This window comes from Gymnoscopelus microlampas (genome assembly GCF_963454915.1).
Source record: "Gymnoscopelus microlampas genome assembly, chromosome: 16".
Taxonomy (NCBI): domain Eukaryota; kingdom Metazoa; phylum Chordata; class Actinopteri; order Myctophiformes; family Myctophidae; genus Gymnoscopelus; species Gymnoscopelus microlampas.
The window spans coordinates 47,372,065-47,399,050 of record NC_139953.1 but is presented as its reverse complement, the minus strand read 5'-3'; the positions used below and the strand labels follow the sequence as shown (position 1 = coordinate 47,399,050).

General features: G+C 41.9%; 2 protein-coding genes across 2 annotated transcripts; both read right to left on the bottom strand.

The window, feature by feature from the left end:
* Window positions 1–1,387: 1,387 nt before the first annotated feature.
* On the bottom strand, window positions 1,388–26,113 carry gnpat2 (glyceronephosphate O-acyltransferase 2; the record flags this gene model as incomplete). The annotated part of the gene is made up of 15 exons (XM_084082263.1): window positions 1,388–1,490; window positions 1,633–1,694; window positions 2,278–2,371; window positions 11,420–11,519; window positions 13,133–13,273; window positions 15,818–15,897; window positions 16,902–17,162; window positions 17,745–18,037; window positions 19,544–19,674; window positions 20,509–20,660; window positions 21,425–21,500; window positions 22,859–22,986; window positions 23,253–23,415; window positions 25,102–25,278; window positions 25,934–26,113. 15 exons carry the CDS (start codon window positions 26,111–26,113, stop codon window positions 1,438–1,440), a joined length of 2,091 nt encoding a protein of 696 aa, XP_083938389.1. The 3' UTR covers window positions 1,388–1,437.
* Window positions 5,011–7,246, bottom strand: LOC311063285 (uncharacterized protein C14orf93 homolog). The gene is made up of 5 exons (XM_084082657.1): window positions 6,877–7,246; window positions 6,516–6,577; window positions 6,246–6,337; window positions 5,912–6,030; window positions 5,011–5,804 (listed from the first exon to the last, which is right to left on the bottom strand). Exons 1-5 carry the CDS (start codon window positions 7,201–7,203, stop codon window positions 5,517–5,519), a joined length of 888 nt encoding a protein of 295 aa, XP_083938783.1. The 5' UTR covers window positions 7,204–7,246; the 3' UTR covers window positions 5,011–5,516.
* Window positions 26,114–26,986: the final 873 nt, after the last annotated feature.

Sequence of the window (26,986 nt, the reverse complement as noted above, 5' to 3'; positions counted from 1 at the left end):
TGTATATATTTTTTTGTTTACTTGGTCTGCTCTTTTTTCCCTCTACACCTATACCTCTTTGCCAAAAATAGCAGATCTACAAGCCCACAACGCCTCGCAGCGCGAGGCGTTGTGGGCTTGTAGATCTGCTATTTTTGGCTAAAGTTCTCCTCAGAAAAGGGATGCTAGGTTTCGAGTGGTTATGGTAAAAAGAAAAATCATATCACATAAAGATTTGGCGGACCCCCTGGAGTAACCCTGAGGACCCCCTAGGGGTCCCGGACCCCCTGTTGAAGACCCCTGCTGTAAACTTTTTTTTTTCAAAAGGGCACTTCTGGTCAAGAGGGCAAAGGGCAGGTGCTCTAGCACCACCTAGAGTCTACCTGTGCACGTCCCTGTGTCTTTGCGATAAACACAGCGCGCGCATATATATATATATATACATACATACATACATACATACATACATACATACGCACACACACACAAATAAAGTGAACATTTGTAACTCAACGCTTTGCTTCTGGGGGTCCTTGGAACAACATATGTTTTTTAAAACTTTTTCATGTCAAGGACCTCCCAAAATGATATGTATTTGGCCACGGCACTCTGTGCCGCGCTATGAGCTTGCAGATCTGCTATTTTTGAATAGCTAAAGTATAAAATAATAGTTATAGCTGAAATCTAAAATGACACAGATGCGTTCTCGGATTGAATTGGTTAAAGTGAAGCAGAGGGTTCCCCCTTTCCTCCTAATCATACTTGTTAGCCAGCATTCAAGCATATTTTGTACCTTTGTGCTTTTCATTAACTCACACATATGTATGAAAGGCACCAAAAGACTAAGGCAGAATGGAACAATGCATTAATACACACAATCAGTTCAAATACAATAGGTGAGTCTTAAAGGGATAGTTCACCCCCAAAATGACTTTAAAAAAAAAAATCGATTAGTCACCCCGTGGAGACTTCAATTCATGGATATTTTTTAGTTTTTGTCCTAAGCCAATAATTTGATGACCAGCAGCGGTTTCAGTATGAGACACAAAGAGTCTCCTTTGTATCTCCTACCGGAACCACTGCCTACCGGTCCGCTGGTCATCAAATTATTGGCTTAGGAATAAAAATATCCATGAATTGAAGTCTCCATGGGGGTGGCTAATAGATAGAATATTTTTTTCGGGTGAAGTATCCCTTTAACCTCACGTCACCAGGCTTTCCACACAGAGGAAAGCCTGGTTTTCCAAACCGGACATGTGTTTTTTTTTTTTAAACGTCGTTTTAATGTATTATTGTGTAATTTTGTTATGCTATGTTGATGAATTGAATACATACTGTAGGACCACAATGGACACAAGTCCCCAGGACTTTTATTTTGTGTTTTATGTGTGTGTGTGCGCGCACACGTGTGTGGTGGACGGAAATCGACACTGGAGGTTGGGTTGCGTCCGGTCAGGACTACAGCCTGGCGTCCGGGGCGGTCACAAGAGTCTGTGGTGGGATTCTACCGGCTGTGGAGACAGAGCAGAGAGACACAGGCTGTCACACTGCAGTGCTGTGTTCAGATAAAACAGTGGTTCAGCAAAAAGCGGTGGTGTGTAGTACAGTACATTACATAAAGTGAGCCTGATTGATGTGAACAGTGTTCAGTACCCAGTATGTCTGCAATCCTCCTGATGGCTGCCTTGTTAGCTCTGTATTCATTGTGCTCAGCACTGTAAGCAGAAGAGAATATCAGACACACAAACACTGACATCCAACCCCGTCAGATGAGCTCAAAGACGCTGTGCCACCATTTTTGTTTTTTCTGTTTGTTTGTAATGTTTTGTCCTTTTTTGTATTGGTCTATGGAGTGGTCATTACTCCTCTAGTGGTTCAGATGTCTTCACAGCCTGAAGAAGGCCGTGGGGCTAAACTCTACGCGTTCACTTCACTAATTCACTTTCAGTGATGAAAAAGCACCTGAATAAAGGCTGTTTAATGTATTCACCAGGAAAGTCCCCAACCAAAGAGCACCTTCATTACTGTATAATTTTTTTTATTTATTTTTTTACTTCTGAGCACTCCAGACTCTGGTTAAAACGTGTCTTGCCAATCTATTTATTTAATTTATTTTCTTTCTTTTATTTATAAGCTGCAAGTTTCTCTGGCAAACAGGCAAATAGAAACACACTGGATTCCTGATGTATCGATATGATGTACATATTCAATCTATCTAGGGTGTAATAGCCCTGTGGCACGGCACCTTTAAAAGCAAACAGGTATATAAATATAGTGTATATCATTTCACTAACTTACACCCTCAACTTTGTTACAGCCTCCAGTCGCAGCAGAGCAGATAAGGCGTTCTTTTGTGTGTCGGATGAAAGGGCCTCATAGGTGTGTAGCTCCCCTGTGTGGTAGAAAGGTGGAATAGCAGGGAGGACATACAAGTTGATTGACTAGAAACAAGCAGCACTGTCATCTATCTGATATACTAGACCAATGGTTCTCAAATATTTGCAGGTGAAGAACCCCCACAATCATTATGTATTTGGATCCCCCATATGAAAAGATTTGAGTTGTTAAAGGGATAGTTCACCCCCAAAATGACTTTTATTTCCTATCAATTAGTCACCCCATGGAGACTTGAAATCATGGATATTGTTTTGTCGCATTCCTAAGCCAATAATTTGATGACCGGTAGGAGATTCAAAGAGACTCCATTGAGTCTCCGTCGGTCATCAAATTATTGGCTTAGGAATGCGACAAAAACAAAAATCCATGAATTCAAGGCTCCATGGGGTGATTAATCGATTGAAACAACGTAATTTTGGGGTGAACTACCCCTTTAAATCATTTTTCAAAATGTATCTAATCAGTTTGGTTTGTGAGATCTGTAGCTCTATTCTCTGCCACCTCGGGGCGACTGATTGCCTCGTCACTCAGGGGTCCTTCTGGTCGATCGACACGGTCATGACTTTTTTCTGTTCTGGCCCCACAGTGGTGGAATGAACTCCCCACTGATGTCAGGACAGCAGAGTCACTGCCCATCTTTCACCGCAGGCTGAAAACCCACCTCTTCAGGAAACACTACCCTTCCTCTTTGCCTGGCCTACTTGTTGTTAACTAGTTGTATGAACTCTTGTTTTAGTTTTGTATTGTTTTATTGAATCTTGTTTGGTCGATACACTTATTTGTCTGAGCTCGTGCTCATTTGATTTTGCTATTTGTCTCATCTGTTTAAGAAAGTAGGTAGCTGATATATTGCACTTTTACCTTAGCGCTAGGTATACTCTTGGTTGCTTGTTTTTTTGCAGGAAATACACTTAAGACTTCTGGTGATTAGTAGTTTTCGTTCCCTACCTATGTTGAATACACTTATTGTAAGTCGCTTTGGATAAAAGCGTCTGCTAAATGACTGTAATGTAATGTAATGTATTCTGAGGGATGCTGGAGTAACCAGGAAGTGCGGGCATAGTTTAAATGACATTGAACAATTAGTGCTGATGCCAATAGTTCCAGAGCTCACCGCACTGTTCTCTCAGTATTCTACAGTATGCAGTGGTGGGAAAAGTACTCACATTTTTTACTTAAGTAAAAGTATCAATACTGCAATGTATAAATACTCTGTTACAAGTAAAAGGCTGGAATAAAATATTGACTTGAGTAAAAGTGCAAAAGTACCAAAAGTAAAAGTACTAAAATGTTTGGTTAAATAGCCGATCTACAAGCTCACAACGCATCGCGATGCGACGCGTTGTGAGCTTGTAGATCGGTTATTTTCATATAGCCTAGGTATAAAATAGGGCTAAAGTGGTTAAGTATGTTTTTTTAATGTAATAAGTTATATCTGCAAACACTGGGTGAAAAGCAATGATTTTGGGAGGGTATCCCTCAGGCATACCCCTGATACTTAAGGGAGTATGTGTGTGTATGCTGCCCTCATTCATTAATGTACCACCTCCCACATACTTCCCACATATTCAGGTGTATGTACCATTTCTGAGACCTTCATTTGCATTTACCCCCTGTGGTGTCTGGCCAGCAAGGACCTCACACACCCACCCCTCCCACCCCTCTCACCCTCCCACCCCTCTCACCCCTCTCACCCCAACCACTTCTGAGCATGTGCAGAAAACTACATTTGATTGGAAGCTGTGGCTTATAACCCCACAATTTTGCATGCTAATTCTGGCATAACCCCCCTGGTTTATACCCCCCCTCCCCCCATTGGGAAGGGTGGTTTATAGCCCCCCCCCCCACTAATTAATTATTTTGTATTTATATATATATATATATAGAAAGACAAATAGGCAGAACTCATATATATTATGTTTATTGATTAAAAATATATATTTATACAAAACAATGGAACAAAACTACTTACACACTAGTACCTGAGATAAGATGTGTGCGTGAAGATAGCAGCAATTTATACTGTGCATGATATACTTATGGACATTAGTTAAGGTGCTTAGGGGGAAAAAACACATTAAAAGACAAAAGTCAAGTGCGTTAACATGGGATTAAGGTGCAAAATGTCTGTGTGTCAACCGCATAATCCACATAAATAGACTGACTGGTATATAGTCAGCAAGTAGTGCAATGAGGGGGAAAAAGTCACTTGTGTGTGTACTCCACAGTTAGGGTCCAAGGAAGAGCAAGAGGTCCGAGACCAGCTAGACAGTACCGGATTCAAGCCCCACAGTGTTTGTGGGGCTTCAAGGGTGGAAAAGTTTGAAAACACTGCACGTCCCGTCTCCATGTAAACACATACAGCAGAGGAAACGGCACAACGTTTGATGTTGACAGATGTGAGAGAAATAAGCAGTCAGTTCTATGAAAACAAGCCCAAAAAAGTGACTAGGCTACATGAGGGGGGGGGGGGGGGGTTCCAGGGGTCCCCAGCCGAATGTGTTAATATAGCATCTCAATAATTTTAACCAACCAGCACTATGAGCTTGTAGATCTGCTATTTTTTGAAAAAGATTTTTTTTTTGCAAACCTTTGAATAATACACATTTTTTAAAATATATATATTTTTCAACTCTTTGCTTCTGGAGGTCCGTGGAACAAAATAGTTGAGATGGGGTACACGGCCAAATAGAAATATTTTTTGGGGGTCCTTGACATGAAAGTTATTGAACCATTGCTTTAAACAGTACATTGGCTATTTGAAAATAGCCGATCTACAATCTCACAGTGAGCTTGTAGATCTTCTATTTTCATCTTGAAAATAAATTAGTGAAAAAATATTTGGAATATATATATATATTTTTTTTTAATTCAGATGGTCAATTCAGATGACAATCATTTCACATGCACATGTTTGAGGACAAGCCCACGATATATAATATAAGTATGAAATAATGGTTAAAATAAATCGGACACACACATCTAAGAGGGAAGCACACACACACACACATCTAAAAAAATCAAATCTAATAAAAGGTGCTGATGCACCAAAAATATATACAAAAAGGCAGCAAGTCCAAATCCAATTAAATGTCTGACACCACGCCGCTGGAGTTCCCAAAATATATATTGGGTGTCCTTTACAGTTGGAGGAGTGTAAAAGAACCGTTATGGTCCTCGACCTCGTCAAGGGAAAGCATTGTGTTCTGGAGAACGCGGGGTCTGGAACGAGGTCCTGGGGGTCTTCTTTCCTGGAGCTCCTTGCACAGCTTCGAAAGCGCTGAGCTTCTTCCTGGTGGAGATCTGAAAAACCATACTGGCAAACCATCTTCAAAGCCATCTTCCTCATCAGACATGAGGTCTTTCGTTGCAGTACTCCAGAGAAGTTCCTCACCAGGCCTCAACACAGATCTCCTGCCCTCAAACAACTGTAAAAAACAAACACAAAAAAAATAGAATTACAATTAAACCACAAAACTAAGAAATTGTTTTAACTGTGTGAGTGAGGCCTACCAAAACTGCTCTCCTCCCTTACCCGTAATTTTCTCTGTCGTGTCCTCATAGACTTCTGTACCTTTGCTTTCTCCTGTGCATTCTCTGGTTTATTCAGCCGCTCTTTCTTTTGAAGTGACTCAAAATAAGTCCGGCAGGATGCTAAAATAGGAAAATACAAGCATGCATTAGTCACCAGAACCATGAATGTGTGCTTTCAATTATAACACAGGGTTTTTTTAATACAAAAAATGCCCTGTAAGTAGGCTACCATAAGAAATACAGGTTTGCTGGCTTTTGCAGGTCTAGCTGGCCACTCTATTAAGATGCAAATAGCTTATGTGAATACTGCGAGTGTATTATGCATGTGCACTTACCTTTTATAAAAACAGGATCAACCTTAGAGAAACTAATGCTTATTTCGCCTAGAAGATAAGCCGCGACATCGATATTATGTGGAGAATTTACCCTGTTGGAAGAGAAGAACCGTGTTAGTTTTTATCATTTTTTTCTTTATCAGTTAAAACATTTCACCAGGACAGGAACCCAATCCACAGGCCTGCCTCCCCCACTACAAATCAAATCGGTGGGGCATGGTCTCCCCTCTTACTAAAGCATGATTGTGATAGTTGAATTTAGTTACTTACGCTTCTTTTGGATTGTATTTGTTGTGGTTCTTCTCTGAGTTGTGTAGATGCCTCACAGCCTCCTGTAAACAGAAGGATTATAAAGGGTTAATTTGAGGAAATCATTGCTTTTGGAAAAACACCAAAGGAATACCAAAACGCTCGCCCCAAAACACAGTCGCCCGGGCGCAAATCCGGCGCATATCCGGTAAAATCTCTACCTGGTATTCCCCCATACAATGGGGGCGATTGTGTTTTGGGGTGAGCCTTCCGGATACCCACCAGAACACTAGTTACACTTATTTTTCGACAAGCAACACATACAAAGTATTTTCTCGCTAGTAGACAAAGGGCCCACATAGTCAGACTTAATTTCACTTACCGCAATGTCGATATTATTCGCTCTTTTGACCCTCTTTGGTGCAGGCAGAGAGGACAATGTAGCGTCATCCCGAGCAGCGTTGCTCTCGACCAGGTCACGCAACAGTTTCAGTTCCTGCTTTAGTTCCATGATATCCATGCCCATTGCCGCTTTAAGATTGGTAACTTGGTCAGACAATCCCTGCATAGCTCTAAGCATCTGTTTGAACATATCCCCTGAATTAGAATTAGAGGGACTTCCTAAAACATCTGCTCTTCTCGGGGTCGAAGGCGGGCGTCTCAGAGGACTCGAAGCAGCACCCGCATAAAACAAATCTCTACTCGCCATTTTACTCAGAATACTCACAAATAAAACAAATCCCTCGCGTTTCCAAGCAGAGTTCCCTACAACAAACTGCTATCCTATAAAGCCAACTCGCTAATTTGCTAATCATCCACTCCCCCCACTGCCGTGCTGTGGCTAGGGTTGCCAGATTCTATGAGAGAAACAAGCAACCAGGTCTAGAACAACAAGCTCTGTTACAGAACATGATGATCAAGTCGAAGCCATTGAACCCGACAGCTATCCATTTGACGAAGGTATGAACATAATATATTGGAGCAATATGCCTTTCTGTGATATGCTGTTATGTGAGTGAGTGAAGTTTAATTGTTTTGTTTGGTTTTGTTACAGAACATGATGATCAAGACGAAGCCATTGAACCCGACAGCTATCCATTTGACGAAGGTATGAACATAATATATTGGAGCAATATGCCTTTATGTGATATGCTGTTATGTGAGTGAGTGAAGTTTAATTGTTTTGTTTTGTTTGGTTTTGTTACAGAACATGATGATCAAGACGAAGCCATTGAACCCGACAGCTATCCATTTGAAGTGACCAGTGAACCAGAGTCCTCCTCAGATGACGAAAGTGACCATGAAGCAATTTTGTTTATAGAAGAGCAGCAGGACGACGATTATGAAGATGAACAACCAGGACATGGCATAAACGACAGTCCTGTACAGTTAGTGAAGACCCTTGCATTCATGCTTTTGGCCTGGCAAGCTGCATTCAAGATATCTGATAGAGCCATCATTGCACTGCTGCAATGTATGCAGTATTTAATGGCACTCATTGGAACTGTTTTTTGTTTTGGCCCAATTACACAGTTTGCTTCTATGATTCCCAAAACTTTGTATTCACTTAGGAGATGGATTCTCATCAACAGAGACAACTTTTGTCAGTATGTTGTGTGTCATAAGTGTATGAGAACGTACACATTTGAGGAGTCTTATACAACCACCAGGAATGGTTCCAAAGTCCCCAAAAAATGTGAGTATGTTCCATTCTACAACCATCCACATAAAGCCTCTGCTTTGGGAAAGAAATGTGGCAAACCCTTAATGCGATTGATCACAAGCGCCACTGGAAAGGAATTTGTCCGCCCAATCAAATCCTATTGTTACCAGAAGTTAACTCAGTCTCTTCAGAGCCTTGTAGAAAGGCCAGGATTTTTGAAAAAGTGTGAAGAATGGAGACATAGGGAGATTCCCGACACTGTGATGGCTGATGTGTATGACGGAAAGATTTGGCGTGAATTTCATTGTGTTAATGGGCAGCCTTTTCTAGCAGAACCAAACAACTTTGCTTTCATGATGAATGTGGATTGGTATCAACCATTTAAACATTCCCCATATTCTGTCGGCGCCATATATCTTGTTGTTTTGAATTTACCCAGGTCAGAACGGTTCAAGGATGAGAACATGATTTTAGTGGGACTCATACCAGGACCGAAAGAACCAAAGCTTAACATCAATGCCTACCTTGAACCCTTGGTTGATGAACTGCAGGAGCTTTGGGAAGGAGTTATCATGAATGACACGTCAAACCTGGGTAGTTCTGTTTACAGAGCTGCTCTTCTATGCTTGGCAGCAGATATCCCAGCTTCTCGCAAGTGTGGTGGTTTCGTGGGCCATGGAGCTTTAAGAGGTAGATACACTTTTCACTTTATACATTTATACTATAGTTTGTACTTGTATAATACATTGTGAGTGAGACAAAAACCTTCTTGAATAACTTTTTTTTCCTTCTTTTTTTCTCAAGGATGTAATAAGTGTCTGAAGGAGTTCAAGAAGACTAGCTTTAGAGGGAAAACGGATTACTCTGGATTTGATCGCTCATCTTGGATCTCACGCACTTCAGAAGACCACAAACGATATGCAAAAATGGCTGATAAAGCAAATACACAGACAGCCCAGAACAAATTATTAAGACAGTATGGTGCTAGATGGTCTGAACTTTTTCACTTGCCATACTATGATGCCATCCGATTTGTGGTAATTGACCCAATGCACAACTTATTGCTTGGAACAGCGAGACATGTTTTCAAGCTGTGGATTGAGCACAGTGTTTTAACCAGGCCCAAACTTGACGAACTCCAGAGAAGAGTAAACACCCTAAAGGTGCCTCATGATATAGGCAGGATTCCTGGCAAAATAGCATCTGGGTTTAGTGGATTTACTGCTGATCAATGGAAAAATTGGACAACCATCTATTCCCTTTTTTGTTTGAAGGGCTTGATTGATGACAGCAACTATGATATGTGGTCTTACTTTGTGCAAGCTTGCATTATTATGTGTTCTAGGGTTATCTCACATGAAAGAGTAGAAACAGCTGATAGATACCTGGAGACATTTCTTTCTAAATTTGTTGTTTTGTATGGACCAAATAGCTGCACACCCAATATGCACCTGCATCTGCATTTAAAAGACTGTATGTTTGATTATGGACCTGTTTATGCATTTTGGTGTTTCTCTTTTGAACGGTTCAATGGTATGTTAGGACAGTATCATAACAACAACAAAGACATTGAAGTTCAAATCATGAGGACATTTCAACAAGGGCAACAGCTCCATGTGCCATTGTCCTGTGACATTGGAGCTGAATTCATCAATATCCTAGCAAGAAAAGAAGTTGGTTCCTTGTCACTCCATGGTACCACTGACATGATGTATTTGAAACACTATCTCCAGGTATCAACTGCAACACTTGTCATGCCAGATACTAACATGGTTGAGCCACTATCCCCATTCCGAAAAGATGTGCTGACAGATTGTGACAGACAACTGTTGTTATCAATGTACAATCAAATGTATCCTGACAGTTTAATCTCACATGTAGGTAGTTTGGTAAAGATTTGCACTCAAGTGAGAAGTCTTGGAGTGACTTTTTCTGTTAACTGCAGGGCTGACAGGTCTGCATGCATTTCTGCTAAGTGGTGTTCTAGCAACTCCAGCTTTGAGGTACCCCGCTTGGACCCAACTGCCGAGTTGCGTCCTGGGATTGTGAAGAAGTTTCTGATTGTCAAAGTTAAGTCACAGGCTTCTACTCAAGAGCATGTTGTTGCCAAGGTCACATGGCTGCATCCTCACCCAGACCGGCATTTCTTTGGGAGGCCTGTCGAGATTTGGAATTTGCAAGGTACACGGACGGATTGTGCGCCATCATTCCTACCGATTGAAAGAATAGCATACAGATGTGTTTACAGTGCCACAACTGTACAGTTAAGCCAGATCAAAGAGAAAGTATCAGTAGTTATACCACTGTGCACAGTGGTTGAGATTTAGACCCAAGACTCTGCACTCTGAGAGAAAGATATCTCACTCATTGTTTTTTTTAGTAATTGTACAATAGTTTGTGTTCTTATTTCATTTTTTTTTTAAATATTTGTATTAGCTTTTCCTTGAATGTCACACTGCAACTTTGGTTCACTGTATATTAATAAAATCATTCAAAATTTGAATCATTTTCTGTCATTCATTCTTCGAAAATAGATCTAGTTACTAGTACAATAGTACTCTAATTGGGTAATATTTGACCAGGATCTTCTCTCACTCTCTAACCCACTCTCTAACTCTCTCTCTCTCTCTCTCTCTCTCTCTCTCTCTCTCTCTCTCTCTCTCTCTCTCTCTCTCTCTCTCTCTCTCTCTCTCTCTCTCTGAGCCCCCCCCACTCTGAACCCCACACCTCCCATTGTTTGAACAAACTGCTAATTTACATATGTAAGGGAGATTCTCTAGCAGAGAAAAGAGAGACGCATATCCAAGTATCTTAAAGGCATTTGAAGGTAAACAGTCCTCTCCCACATTCATTGAAAAACTCCCACAGATCATTTAAGTTGGGTGGGTGTATGCCATGCCCAAGTATCCAGGTATATCAACTTTTTCACCCAGTGAAAGTAACTAGTAACTCCAGTTTTCATATAATTATAGTGGAGTAAAAGTACAATACTTGGCTCTGAGATGTAGTGGAGTAGAAGTAAAAGTAATGAAACTTTGAAGTACTCCAGTAAAATAAAAGTACCTCAAAATTGTACTTAAGTACTGTACTTACAAAACAAGTACAGTACTTGAGTAGATGTACTTAGTCACTTTACACCACTGACAGTATGTGATTGTTTACATTGTTTTTTATTGACTGGAGTTCATGCTCACTCTGATGTCTCAGTGTCTGCTAAATGGCTGACTTGTAAAATGCACATGTAACTGGAAAACGTTTTTACCTGACAGGATGAGCCTGGTGGCCAGGCTTCGTAAAGCAGGGATAAACTGTTTCTCAGAGAACACTCGATGTCGCTCATCACACAGGTGGCTGAACACGACCTGAACACAGCAAAATACACAATGTGACTGAACCAGTGTAAATGTTGACAGCAATTTTTAATTTAGTTTTAGTCGTAGTCTTTGGAATACAATTCCATTTAGTTTCAGTCATTCAGTCATCTGAACTGCTTTACTTTTAGTCTACTTTTAGCTGACTTAATATGGTAAGATTTTAGTCGACTAAATCTACAGTTGATTTAGTCGACTATAATGTATTTTTGTTAGGCTGTGATGGCGTTGTAGTGCCTGATATATACTTAGCTGCATTCCCGAAAATAGGCGATCTACAAGCTCACAACGCATCGCAGCGTGATGCATTGTGAGCATGGCTCATGTGAGCTTGGCACCCAAGCACAGTCAAGCATATATACTGTAAATGACTTGTCTTAGTTCTACTTCTACTTGATGTCACTAGACCCATTCCTATAACATTTTGTCACAGCTGGCTCTTGGCCATGACAAATATCGGGGAGGAGACCAGGGTAAAACGTAACACAAGGTGTATTTATTAAGAATCAGGCCTATTGACTAACTAAAGAAAGGTAAACCAATCATCTTATGGATCCTATGCGGTGTGTAGTCAGTGGATGTGGATGTGTGGAGCATAGTGTGGTGCGAGGTGTGTGGATGGATAGTAAGAAACATAATCATCATAAGAGCACGGAGAATGGAGGGTTGAGCTGGTGGAGACAGGTCTGTTCTCCTCAGGATCTCACAGAGACTGGCAAGAGCAGGGCTTTTATAGCCTCCTGGAGGCACCGGGCCCAGGTGCTCTCCAATGAGCCTGCTCCCCTATAGGGCAAGAGTTAAATGCAAGGCATGCACGCCCGCAACCACCCAGACTAGAATATGGGGCATCACAATTTCCATCTATTTTTGTTGTTGACGAAAATGTCAGTATATTTAGTCGTAGTTTTAGTCATCATAGCTTAGTTTTTATTTAGGTTTTATTTCGTTTTTATCAGTGAAAAAAGGTAGTCGACAAACATTGTCCGTAATAGTTTTAGACGACAAAATTAACACTGGATTGAACACAACCTGAACACAGCAAACGCTACATCAACAACATACACAACAGAAATAAATGTAGCATTACTGACTATACTATTTATATAATGTAGATTGATAAGTGAGTAGTGACTAGTGCAGGGGTCTTCAACGTTTTCAGGCCAAGGACCCCCTAGCTGAGAGAGAAATGAAGCAGGGATCCCCTCCATATTGTATAAAATTGTGTTTCGGGTTAAACTTTTTTTGTTTACTTGGTCTGCTCTCTTTTCCCTCTACACCAAACACGTCTTTGCCGAAAAATAGCCGATCTACAAGCTCACAACGCCTCGCAGCGCGAGGCGTTGTGAGCTTGTAGATCTGCTATTTTTGGCTAAAGTTCTCCTCAGAAAAGGGATGCTAGGGTTCAAGTGGTTAAGGTAAAGAATATATATATATATATATCACACAAAGATTTGATGGACCCCCTGTAGTAACTCTTAGGACCCCCTAGGGGTCCCGGACCCCCTGTTGAAGACAGCCTAAGACCCAGCCTAAGACTCAGTCAAACAGACATTAATGTGAGAGTGTGATCTTGACTACGATCGATAGATAGGTTGTCAACTAACTTGATAGGCGTCTATGAATGGCTGCAGTAACGCACGCAGGAAGGAAGTGGTCTGTAGCCCCGCCTCTGTCTCCGTCACTTCGTGCTGGCTGGTGTGGACCGCCCCACATCTCCTCAGATGGGAGCACGCCTCCTGGAAGTCCTGACGGGACGCACATCAACAACAATAGCAATGAAACGTAGAGCTACGGCGACAGCTGATGCTTTTTAACGATTTACACCACGAAACGGCACACTCTGAAACTGTCTTCATCAATATTATAGAGCAGTGGTTTTCAACCTTTTTCATGTCAAGGACCCCTAAATTGATATATATTTGGCCCCATCTGAAAATGTTTTGTGCCAGGCACCCCCAGAAGCAAAGATTTGAGTAAAAAATGTTCGCTTTAAAAAATATATACATTCAAAGATATACACACATTTTCAAGATATTTCAAAAATAGCTCATAGCGCGGCACTCGGTGCTGCGCTATGAGCTTGTAGATCTGCTATTTTTGAATAGCCAATGCTAAGTGGTTAAAATGATTGTGACGCTATGTTAACTAATTTCGCTGGGGACCCCCTGGCACCCCTCCAAAGGACCACTGGTTGAAAACCATATGTTATAGAGTACCGAAGTACCTGACATCAAACCCACACCCTCTGGAAGTATTTTTCTCCCCATTCTGAATTCCTTTTTAAATCACGACATATAAGCATGGTATAACAACACCTCCAAGGCCTTAAAAACAAGGCTCCAAACATCCCAAAACAAACTTGTAAGGCTACTTCTTGGCCTCAATCACAAAACCCATCTAACCCCTGCTCATTTTGCTAGGATTGGATGACTTAGGGTTGAGGACAGAGTACAGCAACTTGCTATGGGCCTGGTCTTCAAGATACAACACAACATTGGGATCCCCCTGTATTTGTCAAAATACTTCCAAAACGTTAATGAAGTCCACGATCATAACACCAGAGGCAGCTCCACTGATCATGTTCAACCCAGATTTGGCTCAACAAAGGGAATTAACTCGTTCTCATGCTATTCATCAAACATGTGGAATGCCCTACCAAAAAGAGTAAAGGAGTGTAAAACCCTACTCACTTTCAAAACTGCCCTAAAGATACACCTTCAGGAGGCTGCAATTAAAAAATGGCCCCTGTCCAAGTCCTAACCTACCCCAAGTCCTAACCTAACCTACCCCCTACCCCCCCCCCCCCCTCTCTCTCTATCTTCTTTTGTACATATTTTTCACTCTTCATACCAGTAACCTGTAAGCTGATTGTATGACATTCTGTATAGTAGTGTGTATATCTGTCTGTCTCTTATATGTCATCATGATTTGTGTGCATGGGGATCTCATCTTAAAGGGTAAGACCACTTTGGTAGAGGTTTGGGTTGTGTAGTTACCTTGCCATGATGTAACTCCAAAGGTGGGCAAGAAATAAAAAATAATTGCTCCATTGATTAGAAATTGATAATTCAAAATATGCTCCTCATTGACTTACATTGTACGGTAAAACAGCTCTCAAAGTCACTCTTTTAGCACAAAAACGAACGCAAACAAAGTTGATTCAGACAATATAGAACATCACCAAACCCAGTACTGTTTTTTTTTTAAATAAAAATGTCAGCTTCCTGTTGATTTTGCCATTTTTAATAAGTAGAAAACCCGGACTGGATCGGCGGATCCGGATCCAGATCTTCAAATAGTAAAATCAACAGGAAGTTGACATTTTTATTACAAAAACAAACAGTACTGGGTTTGGTGATGCTCTATATTGTCTGAATCAAATACGTTTGGGTTCATTTATGTGCTAAAAGAGTGACTTTAAGAGCTGTTTTACCTTACAATGTAAGTCAATGAGGAGCATATTTTGAATTATCAATTTCTAGTCAATGGAGCAATTATTTTTTATTTCTTGCCCACCTTTAGAGTTACATCATGGCAAGGTAACTACACAACCCAAACCTCTACCAAAGTGGTCTTACCCTTTAAACAAGCTAAGTGCTTAATGAGCTATCCAGTTTAGTAGACCTTGTATTGTGAATTTGTACTTCCATGTACTGTCATGTACTGTTCTCATGTCTTACTAAATAAAGTACATCAATCAATCAATCAAAGCATTGCGTTCCACATTTATGTTTATATGAGTCTGACGATTCTGCCAGAGAGGTATACAGTAGCTCTGTATATTGGTCACATTTATTTATATTTGATACAGTCCGTGTCTGGAGAAAATTGCATTAATCGGAAGTAGCGTTAAAAAAAACTACAGTATAGGGAATCACGTGCTTCACTGTGCCCACTGAAGTATGTCATGTCATGTCAAAAACATTCCTCAGATTCCTCTTAAATTTCATGACATTTTGTCATCAGTGTGTGTTGTTATTATTACTATTTAGTTTGTCTGATGAAACAACTGACAATTGACAACGCTACTCTCCTATAGAAAGAAAATATGGAATGCGACACAACGTGGCGCTGATTACGTGTGCTGTAACGGCAGATGTAGTCGTTAGCCATGTTTGTGCAGGTCAAGACAGAGAAATGTTGTTGATTTATTTTCTTACCTTTTGGATGAATTTTTGTTTTGTTTTGTTTTTGACGTCAGACTTCGGTGTGTGGTGTGTGTGTGTGTGTGTGTGTGTGTGTGTGTGTGTGTGTGTGTGTGTGTGTGTGTGTGTATGTGTGTCACTTACCTCAGAGCTCCTGTGAGGAACAAAGATGAAGTCATTGGAGAAGATCTCCTGTAGGAAGCTGAAGTAACTCAGGAGGTCATCTGAGAACACAGAGGTACACCACACAACAGGAAATGAGACAATGAGTGTGCGTGCGTGCGTGCATGCGTGTGTGCGCGTGTGTGAGTGCGCGTGCAGAGGTAGATTACCTTCATTATTGAATATACATTTCTTGTCAAAGGGCTATTCATGTCATTCATGTCCATAGGGCATAGCAGTGGCGGCAATGTTGTGGTGCCACAGATCAAAAGCCAATTCATTTTTTTCCCATAGATATTTTCGAAAATATTTATAGGCGATTCATTATTTTAAGCATGGAAGCTTAAAGTTGTCATTTCACTTAAAACACTTCTGGGGTCATTAAAACTATTATATTCAGGCAGTTTTTTAAGTTGCTCGATTCAATATTTAGATAATTAGATATCTGATATTCATTGTATCAGACGTGCTCATTCCTATATAAAACCATTGTAACTTCAAACTCCATACATAGAGAGAGAGAGAGATTTTGTAATGAAAAAACAAACAAATGAATACATTAGAGCAGTGGTTCTCAACCAGTGGTACGTTGAGGGGGTTCCAGGTGGTCCCCAGCTAAAATGATGGAGAGTTGGTAACCAAATGGACCCATATTAGATCTTTAACTCTTGAGAGCGTAAAATGAAACCAAATGGACCCTTACGGGTCCATTTGGTTTCATTTTACGCTCTCAAAGACTTAAATTATTGTTAAACATCTGCATTACTTAATTTGCAAGAAGTCTTCACAATTAGAGAATGTAGAAGAATTGTTATTTTGACAAAATCTTATCCAATAATAACACAATATTCTAAGTTTTGGGTCTGAGAGTCTAAATCTCATCAACCGGTGGTTCCGTGGCTCAAATGCAGAATAAATAATGGACCTTGATATGAAAAGGGTTGAAAACCACTGCATTAGAGAAATACAATAACATTAATGGAAAAAGTAATGGAAACAAATGCCTGTGTGTGTATTTGTTTGTCTGTGTGTGTGTGTGTGCGTGCCTGCGTGCGCACGCACTCACCTTTGCGTGTGCTCTTGGTGACGTGCATGGCCACGGCCAGCAGGGCCGGGCGGACGAACACGTGCAGCGCCTGATTCCTGTGGGATCCCACCATGATCACAGCCGCCGCCGTCCTAGCCACGCCCTCCTCCCGACCGATTGGCCGCTTCCCCGCTGGCCCCTCCTCCTCCTCAACCAGGTAGACACGCCCCTCTGTGCGGCGAACCACTGTGTGATGTAGGGCCATGCTGGACGACATCACGTCTGAGGCGGGTACATGTCCTGGACAGCAAGGTTATACAAGTTTTGTACTTTGTCATTAGTTTTGGACCCTTATAGGTCCATCTGGTTCCATTTGAATGATCTCAGAATTAAAGGGATAGTTCACCCCCCAAAAAATAAAAAATCTATCGATTTTGTAACCAGCCTAGGGAGAGCCCAGAACTGAGCTCATGCTTCCTTCAATGCATGAGGAGCTAGCAAGCCGCTTCTTATCACCTGACAGGGGGGAGTTTCCCCGGTAGGACGTAGCGCGTGGAAGGAAAACGTTATTCCAACCAGTTCCTTTCCCCTCCATCAGGCGCCCCCGGCTGACCAGGGGGAGGCAGTATAGAGACCAGGATTACTGCATGTTTTTTGTGAGGGTACCTACCCTATAGGGGGGCACGGGGAGAACATGCAAACTCCACAAAGAGTGGGCCCTTTCGCCAATCCCACCTAGGGTATGGGCACTGATGGCGCGGAAGAGAGGGGACAAGCCCCCCAGCGCCCCCCAGCGTCCATCGAACCCAGGGCCTTCTAGCTGTGAGTCGACAGCGCTACCGACTGCCCCTGAAATAAATAAACTTCCATCCATCTACCCACCTGGCCAGTTGAGACGGGCTCCAAAGTCCAGGGCCAGCTTCCTGAGCCAGAGGGTCCTCTGGATGAGTTGGTCCCATGGCAGGCCCTCCTCTATGAGCGTGAGGGCGGGCTTCGGGTGCGATGGCAGACCCTCCTCTGTGAGGGGGAGGAGGAGGGTGGGCTTCTGGAGCAGCAGGCAGGCCATCAGGGACCAAGGGCTGAGGACGGAGCCTTCCTCTTGGACACGCAGCACCAGATGAGCCAGCCAGCTGACGCAGTCCTGAGTGTCTGTGCTGGGCTTCTGAGGCAGGTCTCTGAAGGGTGGGAGGAGACACAGTGAAGACACACGTGATGATCACATGATAAAGTACATGTTAATGATCATGGATACCAAAGGTGCACAGCACACTGGTCCTTGTGAGGAGCTAACCAACGGATTAAACACTAAAATAAAGAATAAAGGGGCATAGCCGCACCCTCGTAGCTGCTGATGCCAATAGTTTACTGTGGACATATAGAGACAGAGAAATCTTCAACGTTTCGGACAGACTAGGCTGGTCATGGATGACTCCTATTAGACACTCCTATTTTATGGAAATAAATTGGTCCTCTCTTTTACTTCCTTCACAAGGTGTTACCAATTATAGTAATTAAGATTCTGTTCCATTTTAGTGCATAGCGCAGTGGTTCTCAAACATATTTAATTTCAACGTCCCCATAACTCTGAGAGTGTACAAATGGAACCAAATGGACCATTTGTACACACCCGTAAGGGGCCATTTGGAACCCCCTCAAGGACCCATGAGGGTCCCTGGACCACACTTTGAGACCCACTGGTGTAGCAGAGTGTTTCCAGTGAGTCAACATGCACAACATCAGCACCCTGACTCTGTTTGACCAGAATGGAACAGAGCCTTCATTCATACCATTGATAACACCTGTGAAGGAACTTGGACGTAAGGAAGAGGTCCAATTTCTGTTATATTACATTACATTACATTACATTACAGTCATTTAGCAGACACTTTTATCCAAAGCGACTTACAATAAGTGCAATCAACAAAGGTAGGGAACGAAAGCTACTAATCACCAGAAGTCTTAAGTGCATTTTCTGCAAAACAAGCAACCAAGAGTATACCTAGCGCTAAGGTAAAAGTGCAATATATCAGCTACCTATTTCCTTAAACAGAAGAGACAAAATAGCTAAATCAAATGAGCAGGAGCTAAAACAAATAATTGTATTGACTAAACAAGATCCAATAAACAATTCAACAATAAAACAAGCATTCGTACAACTAGTTAACAACAAGTAGGCCAGGCAAAGATCCAATTATATCCAATTTATGCTGTGCATAGAGCCTACTGCAGCGTTATAAAGGGGCTTTGTGATATACTTAGGTTAAACAGCACTGCCACCTACTGGGATGAATGCAAAATTATCCCTGTTTCTGACCAGCCTGAATTACATTCATGCAATCCTTTAGGGAAATGTACAGTTTGTTAATATCAAAATGTAGCCTATTTTTTTTTTTTTTTTTTTTAAGTATGATGACCATATTAACCCTGGCGCCCCTATTTTGGACACATAAAAAAAAAGTTTTGATTACAAAACAATAGAATATCTGCATCTACAATCTACATGTGTCACATATTAGATTGTGTATTTTCGCCATTTGTCACACAACGTATTACGTGGGTAAGAAAATGCCCCCATACGTTTTTTGTTTTGAGTTTTTTTCACAAATCAAACCCTGGGTCTACCTTGTAAAATATGACACAGCGTCAGATATGACCGATAGATGTAGATATGATGAATGTACCTTGGAATGAGGTTGTACTGCCAGCGGTTAATCTTGCCCTGAGTCAACTGTCTGACAGATAGTGGACGGCCAAAGTTCACATGCATACTGCCGTAGTCCTCCTGCAGAACCCTGGTAGCCTTCAGCAGACCCTGGACACGCGCACACACACACACACACACACACACACACACACACACACACACACACACACACACACACACGTTTAATCATCAATTATCTGAATGATAATATAATAATAATATAACAGATTATTATAACAGATAATAACAGATTACAGTATATCATTGCAAAAACCTTATATCTGTTTTTTTTTTCTCTACAAGCTCATAACGTGTTGCAAGGTGGCAGATTATGAGGCTTGTGCGTTTGTGCGTGCATGCGTGCGTGCGTGCGTGTACCATGTAACACAGTGGTTTTCAACCTTTTTCATGTCAAGGACCCCCAAATTGACCCTTTGCAGACCCGCAGACTCCCATTGGAAAAGATATGCCAAGGACCCTCATAAGAGAACATTTTTACAGCTCTAGCAGAGATTTTCACCCATTTTAATTTCAAGGACCCCCAGTTTGACATGCATTAGGGCTACGGACCCCCATTTAATGGCATTTATATCTCTGGGACCCCAATTTTTATTGTAGAATCAAAGTTAATTTAACTCAGAGAGTGTACAAATGGAACCAAATGGACCCGTTAGGGTCCATTTGGTTCCATTTGTACACTCTCTGAGTTACAGACCCATAAGGGTCCATTTGGTTCCTAACTATCTATCATTTATCTGGGGACCACCTGTAGCTCGTGTGTGTGTGTGTGTGTGTGTGTGTGTGTGTGTGTGTGTGTGTGTGTGTGTGTGTGTGTGTGTGTGTGTGTGTGTGTGTGTGTGTGTGTGTGTGTGTGTGTGTGTGTGTGTGTGTGTGTGTGTGTGTGTGTGTGTGTGTAGTGTAGTGTAGTGTAGTGTAGGGTACCATGGTGGTCTCTTTAGGCTTGGGGACCCCCAGCAGCTCGTGGGCCAGCAGGGCTTCCTCCAGCACGCGGTCGTAGCTGATGCTGATGGGAACCAGAGTGATGTCATAGACCTCTCCTTTGAAGAAGGGCTCCACTACCATGTGCATCATACCTGCACACACACACACACACACACACACACACACACACACACACACACACACACACACACACACACACACACACACACACACACACACACACACACACACACACACACACACACACACACACACACACACACACACACACACACACACACGTAAAGCAAAGCAACGATCACATACACACTAGCGCAGAGAAGAGCATAGTGAACATAGCTGACCTACAGCAGTGGTTCTCAGACTTTCTTTGTCTCAGGTCACTCCTGTAAATAACCTTTTCATCCACGGCACCCCTGAATTATACATGTTACTTTATAGAACCTTATATTTATGTCATACGTAAATATGTAAATCTTCCCCCTAAGATACAGTATGTCAGGAGGAACATTTTTGAGAATATTCGTTTCCATTATAGGACAGGTTGGTTAAAACTTAACATTAAACCACTCTGGGGGGAACATTCGTCAAAAATAGCCGATCTACAAACTCACAACGCATCGCAAAGCAATTTTTGGCGAAGATATTTGGTGTAGATCGAAAAAGAAGGTGCAGTAAAGTGCAACTTAGTTCCGTTTCACTAAGTATAGCCGGGTCTAACTGGTTAAACTGACATGATATATGGATACATTTCAAATATTATCAAAGTATTCTGAGGCAACCCTGGACTTCACCCACTTTGAGAAACACACACACACACACACACACACACACACACACACACACACACACACACACACACACACACACACACACACGAGATTATAAGACTCACCTAACTTGGGCGTTAAAGACTTGAGTGTGCGACTCCTCAGTCCCTCCACGTAGAACTCCACAGGAGCCAAACCTTTCTGTACACAGTGTTATGTTTAAACTGTGTTAATGTTCACATATCAAACCTTTCTGTACACAGTATCATGTTTAAACTGTATTAATGTTCACATATCAAACCTTTCGGTACACAGTATCATGTTTAAACTGTGTTAATGATCACATATCAAACCTTATGTACACAGTATTATGTTTACATCAATGTTAATGTTCACATATCAAAGGATTGAACACAATACAGCTGCTCAGGGAATAATATTTGCACAACAGTAGAAGGTGTTTAGTGTTGGACTGGTTAGGATAAGGATAAGGATAATTCCTTTTAACAGGTCATTCATGAAAGTCCTTACGGTCTTGTTTCCAATGAGAACCTGTGAGCAATTAGGGGTTAAGAGTCTTGCTCAGGGACAAATTTCATTTCATCGACACATATGCTGGGATGGCCTGGAATCGAACCTGGGGCAACCAGGGTCTCTGGCTCCCTAGGCGGGCTCACTAACCACTCAGCTATGGCCGTGTGATTCTACTAGAAACTATAAAACACTTTACCACCACTAAACCAACCCTATATACTTTGTTGGTCCAGAGTCCCCCAAGGCTCTATACTAGATCCCCTCCAGTTTTTGCCAAAAATACTAGTCTCACGTGGATAGAAATACGGTCTATAGCTACGGTCTACAGAAACCAGGGGCGTAACACTGTCCATGTTTTTATGGTCTATGGTAGACACACGATCAGAGATCCGATATGTTTGGAAATCTAAATTCAATGTATGGTCTTGAATAGCAGAGAAAAGCAGTTCTAACGACCACTGCTTTGAAAACCATGAATAATCCTGATACCGTCCCTATATGAAGGACCACCATAAAGCATTGGTTCTATATGAAGGACCACCATAAAGCATTGGTTCTATATGAAGGACCACCATAAAGCATTGGTTCTATATGAAGGACCACCATAAAGCATTGGTTCTATATGAAGGACCACCATAAAGTATTGGTTCTATATGAAGGACCACCATAAAGTATTGGTTCTATATGAAGGACCACCATAAAGCATTGGTTCTATATGAAGGACCACAATAAAGCATTGGTTCTATATGAAGGACCACAATAAAGCATTGGTTCTATATGAAGGACCACAATAAAGCATTGGTTCTGAGATGCAATTACTGTATCTGAATAAAAAAAAAGAAATGCATTCAGTTTCACTAGACATGTCAGTAGACGTAGGTCTTTAGCCGTCTGGTTATACGAGACACAATGCAAGCTTGTAGATCAGCTTTTTTTCCAGTCAAACAATATAGTGTTTATGCTCTGCTTGACAAGCAGAGCATGACAGAGAACAAGTAAAACCAAATGGAACAGATGTGTCTCACCCTCACGATGGTTTTGACGTACTCAGACAGCACAGCCCAGTATAACTTGTCAGAGCCGATGCTCCGGCGGATAAAAAAGGCTCCGGAGCGACGCAGGATATGTCCGACCAGCTTCATCCCCGCGAGAGCTGCAGGAAGACAAGGAGGTGCAACAGTTAATCAAATAATCAATGCAATAAATGATTTACAATAATGGATTTTGATTTTTTATTAAAATAAGTGATTTCAAAATATTTTAAGAATTCGAAAAGTGTTGTGGTTAATAATTCTGTCTATTATAAACAAATCTATTAGAATGTTTGTGACATATAATGAATGAATTCAATTAATCTAGTAATGGAGAAGCACTTTTAATGCTCGCTAAGAAAGCAGTTGATATTTTGCAGCACAATACTGTGATATGCTTGGGTTTGAAATAGATACTTGCGAACTCCAGCAGCGATGACTGGCACGGGGAGGTCGTAGGTGAACAGGATGTAGGAGATAACCAGGAAGTCCACGTAGCTTCTGTGATTGGGCATCAAGATGACAGGGTGCTCCTGAATGGCTTCCTGGAGCTGTGGGAGGAGTCAAACCACCATGTCAGACAACCTCGTACATCGTCTCTTTCGGGTGGAAAGCTCACAAGTCCAAAAAGTTGTAGATCTGCTATACTTTTGATGCTTTTGTGTGACGCTATGATCACGTAGGCCGTTAATTTAGGCCGGTGTCGCTTGCCAACATGAACAGATCTACAAGCTGACAAGGCAGTGCGTAAGGAAATTGAGGAGCTGTCCTGGTGCTGAAACACGTAGAACGAGGTCATACCAGGGCCATAACTATCGGTCATTTTCTTTTCTTTTTATCAATAACTATTTCATATTCATACTTTGTTGTATGACAGTATCGTGCAAAAGTAGAGAAAATGGCTGATCTACAAGCTCCCATCGTCAGCTATGTATGTTGCTCCTTTGGAAAATGTTGGAACTGTGGACTATACTTCAGAAAATATTCGCCTATAGCAGTGGTTCTCAAAGTGGGGTCCAGGGACTCTCTGGGTTCCTTAGGGAGGTTTTAAATGACCCATACATGTCTGTAACTCGGAACCAAGTGGACCCGTAAAAGTTTGAGAAACACTGGCCTAGAGTAATCACTAAATAGGGAGGCCATGCAGCTTGAAATTGATTAATTTTTTTTAACAGAATTAATTAATAGAATGTTAACGTTCGAGTAATAGAAAGCCTGCACTTTCTATTAGCTTGGATACGCCAATTTGATGATGTCACTGGTAGGCGGGTTTATGAACTGTCCACAGGCCTTCTCTGAGACACAGACGGGGGGGCAAGACATGATGATATGGCTGTTACAAGGTTGACAGAAGCACACACACACACACACACACACACACACACACACACACACACACACACACACACACACACACACACACACACACACGCACGCAGAACAAAGGAAACCTGAGCTCTCCCTCTGCATCTAAATATAGTGCTGGACGGTGCTAGATGTCAGCGCCTGGCCTGCCTCCACAGCCAGAGGATCTGTTTAGTTCAACGTCTCAATGTGATTCTGCAGTTATCAGAGGATCCAGGATTCTTTCCCTCAATCATGATAACATGTCAACGATTTAATTTGAGTTCCTATCAATAAGAGTTCAACGTTAATGAATTAAAAGGAATGTGCAGTATCTCACAATGCTAAAATAATCATATTTAAGTTATTCGTATTGTTTAAGTAACAGATTATTATTCTTCACTGTACTTGTTTAAATTAAACACTGGTATCGACTCGGTACTCTGTACCCGATACGCAAGCAGAGGTGTAAAGTAATTAAGTGCATTTACTCAAGTACTGTACTTAAGTACAATTTTGAGGTATTCTTTTTACTTTTCTGGAGCATTTCTATTTTTCAGTACTTCTACTTCTACTCCACTACATCTCAGAGGCAAATATTGTACTTTTACTCCACTACAATTGTTTGACAACTTTAGTTACTAGTTACTTTGCAGATATTAATTATTATATTATAAAAACATACTTTAGCCACTTTATACATCGGCTATTTGAAAATAGCCGATCTACAAGCTCACAACGCGTCGCGATGCGACGCGTTGTGAGCTTGTAGATCTGCTATTTTCAAAGATTTTTGTACTTTTACTTTTGGTACTTTTATCGGTACATCTCTAGTCCTTGACACTCAAAGGGTTTGAGAAGCACAGTGTTGTAGTGGTTCTCTGTGAGCAGACCTGGTGGAGGCCCTCCATGTTGACGTGGACGTGTGAGAAGATCCTCTTCAGCACCTTGCTGAGGGTGAAGCCCATCAGCCTGATGAAGCCCAGCTGCAGGTTGTGAGACATCTCCTCCACCATGCCGGCAGCCTCCTCCTGCACCTCCTCCAGCGAGGAGCCCGTCTCCACCGCCACCTATAATAAGATAGAAACGTAGATAACTCATTGAGCCATATTATATGCGTCACTGCGGCCACTATATTTTAAGGTTCAGTCTTCCAAAGTGTTTTACCTACTGAGGAAGGCTGATTTAAAAAAAAAGAAAATCTAACTTAGATTTGATTAGCATCATCAGCGCCCATACCCTAGGTGGGGTTGGCGAAAGGGCCTACTCTGTCTGTGTGGAGTTTGCGTGTTCTCCCCGTGTCTACCAGGGTAGTTAATACCCTCACAAAAACATGTAGTAATCCTGGTCACTATACTGCCTCCCCCATGACAGCCGGGGCGCCTGATGGAGGGGAAGGGAACTGGTTGGAATAACGTGTTCCTTCCACGCGCTACGTCCAACCGAGGGAATCTCCCCCCTGTCAGGTGACAGGAAGGTCAGTTTTGGCTCTCATGCATTGAAGGAGGCATGAGCTCGGCCCTGGGCTCCCTAGGCTGGTGGGGGGAGTGTAGCGCCCAGGAGCACCGGGTGAAAAAGGGGTTACAAAATCGTGGGTTAAAAAAATGTATAAAAAAAAGATTTGATTAGCTTTTATTTGTGAACATTTAACTCAGAAGCAAACAAATAAAAATAAATCATTTTGAAAAAAAAAGAAAGAAAGTATACACACACACACACACACACCTCTCTGGTGATGTATCGTAGGTGCTGGGACTGCAGCACAGCTGTGTTGAGGTCTCTAGCGGTGTAGGGGGGAGGGGCTCCTCTGTAGGGGGAGGGCTTAAACGTCCTGAAGGCATGGCCAAGGTCACTGCCCCGCCTTCTCTCCTCCAGAATATCCACAAACCCCTCCTCCTCGTCCATGCCTGTCCTGTCTGAATCCATATTCTGGGGGACAGAGAGTGTTGTTAGTGGTGTGTGTGTGTGTGTGTGTGTGTGTGTGTGTGTGTGTGTGTGTGTGTGTGTGTGTGTGTGTGTGTGTGTGTGTGTGTGTGTGTGTGTGTGTGTGTGTGCGCGTGCGTGCGTGCGTGCGTGCGTGCGTGCGCGTGTGTGTGTGCGTGTGTGTGTGTGTGTGGATTCAAACATCTTAAAAGTGCTGTAAGTGATCTTTTTTGTCAAAATAAGTGTTAAATAGCTATATATTCCCCCATCAATCACAGACTCATAGAGTGTTCAGTAACAAGGTCTCAGCTTCTTTATTAAACTTCAAATTTCATCCAATCAGGACAGAGAACTCGATTGATAACTAAATAATAAAAATCGGTATTTACTGTATAGAGACATGAATGCAGTTCAAAGGGCTTTACGTTCAAATGGTCATCAAAATGACCATCATACAGGATTAGGCCTACTGTACAACTGGAACACTATAAAATAGGGGTCTTCAACGTTTTCAGGCCAGGGACCCCCTAGCTGATTGAGAGATGAAGCAGGGACCCCCTCAATATAACTTTTTAAAAAAAATATATCTGCTCTTCTTTTCCTCTACACCTCGTTGCCTAAAATAGCTGATCTACAAGCTCACAACGCCTCGCAGAGCGAGGCGTTGTGAGCTTGTAGATCTGCTATTTTTGGCTAAAGTTCTTCTTTAGCCAAAAATCCTATCACACAAAGGTTTGGTGGACCCCCTGTAGTAACTCTGAGGACCCCCTAGGGGTCCCGGATCCCCTGTTGAAGACCCCTGCTATAAAAGATGACAAATTATCTTTGTGTCCTTTGCTGACAAAATTTAAAACC

Excerpts from the sequence above, each read along its gene's own strand:
- LOC311063285 (XM_084082657.1), bottom strand. The coding sequence starts at position 7,203 with ATGGCGAGTAGAGATTTGTTTTATGCGGGTGCTGCTTCGAGTCCTCTG. Across the intron at positions 6,031-6,245 it reads TGATCCTGTTTTTATAAAAG|CATCCTGCCGGACTTATTTT; the intron begins GTAAGTGCACAT and ends TTCCTATTTTAG. Across the intron at positions 5,805-5,911 it reads CACGACAGAGAAAATTACGG|TTGTTTGAGGGCAGGAGATC; the intron begins GTAAGGGAGGAG and ends TGTTTTTTACAG.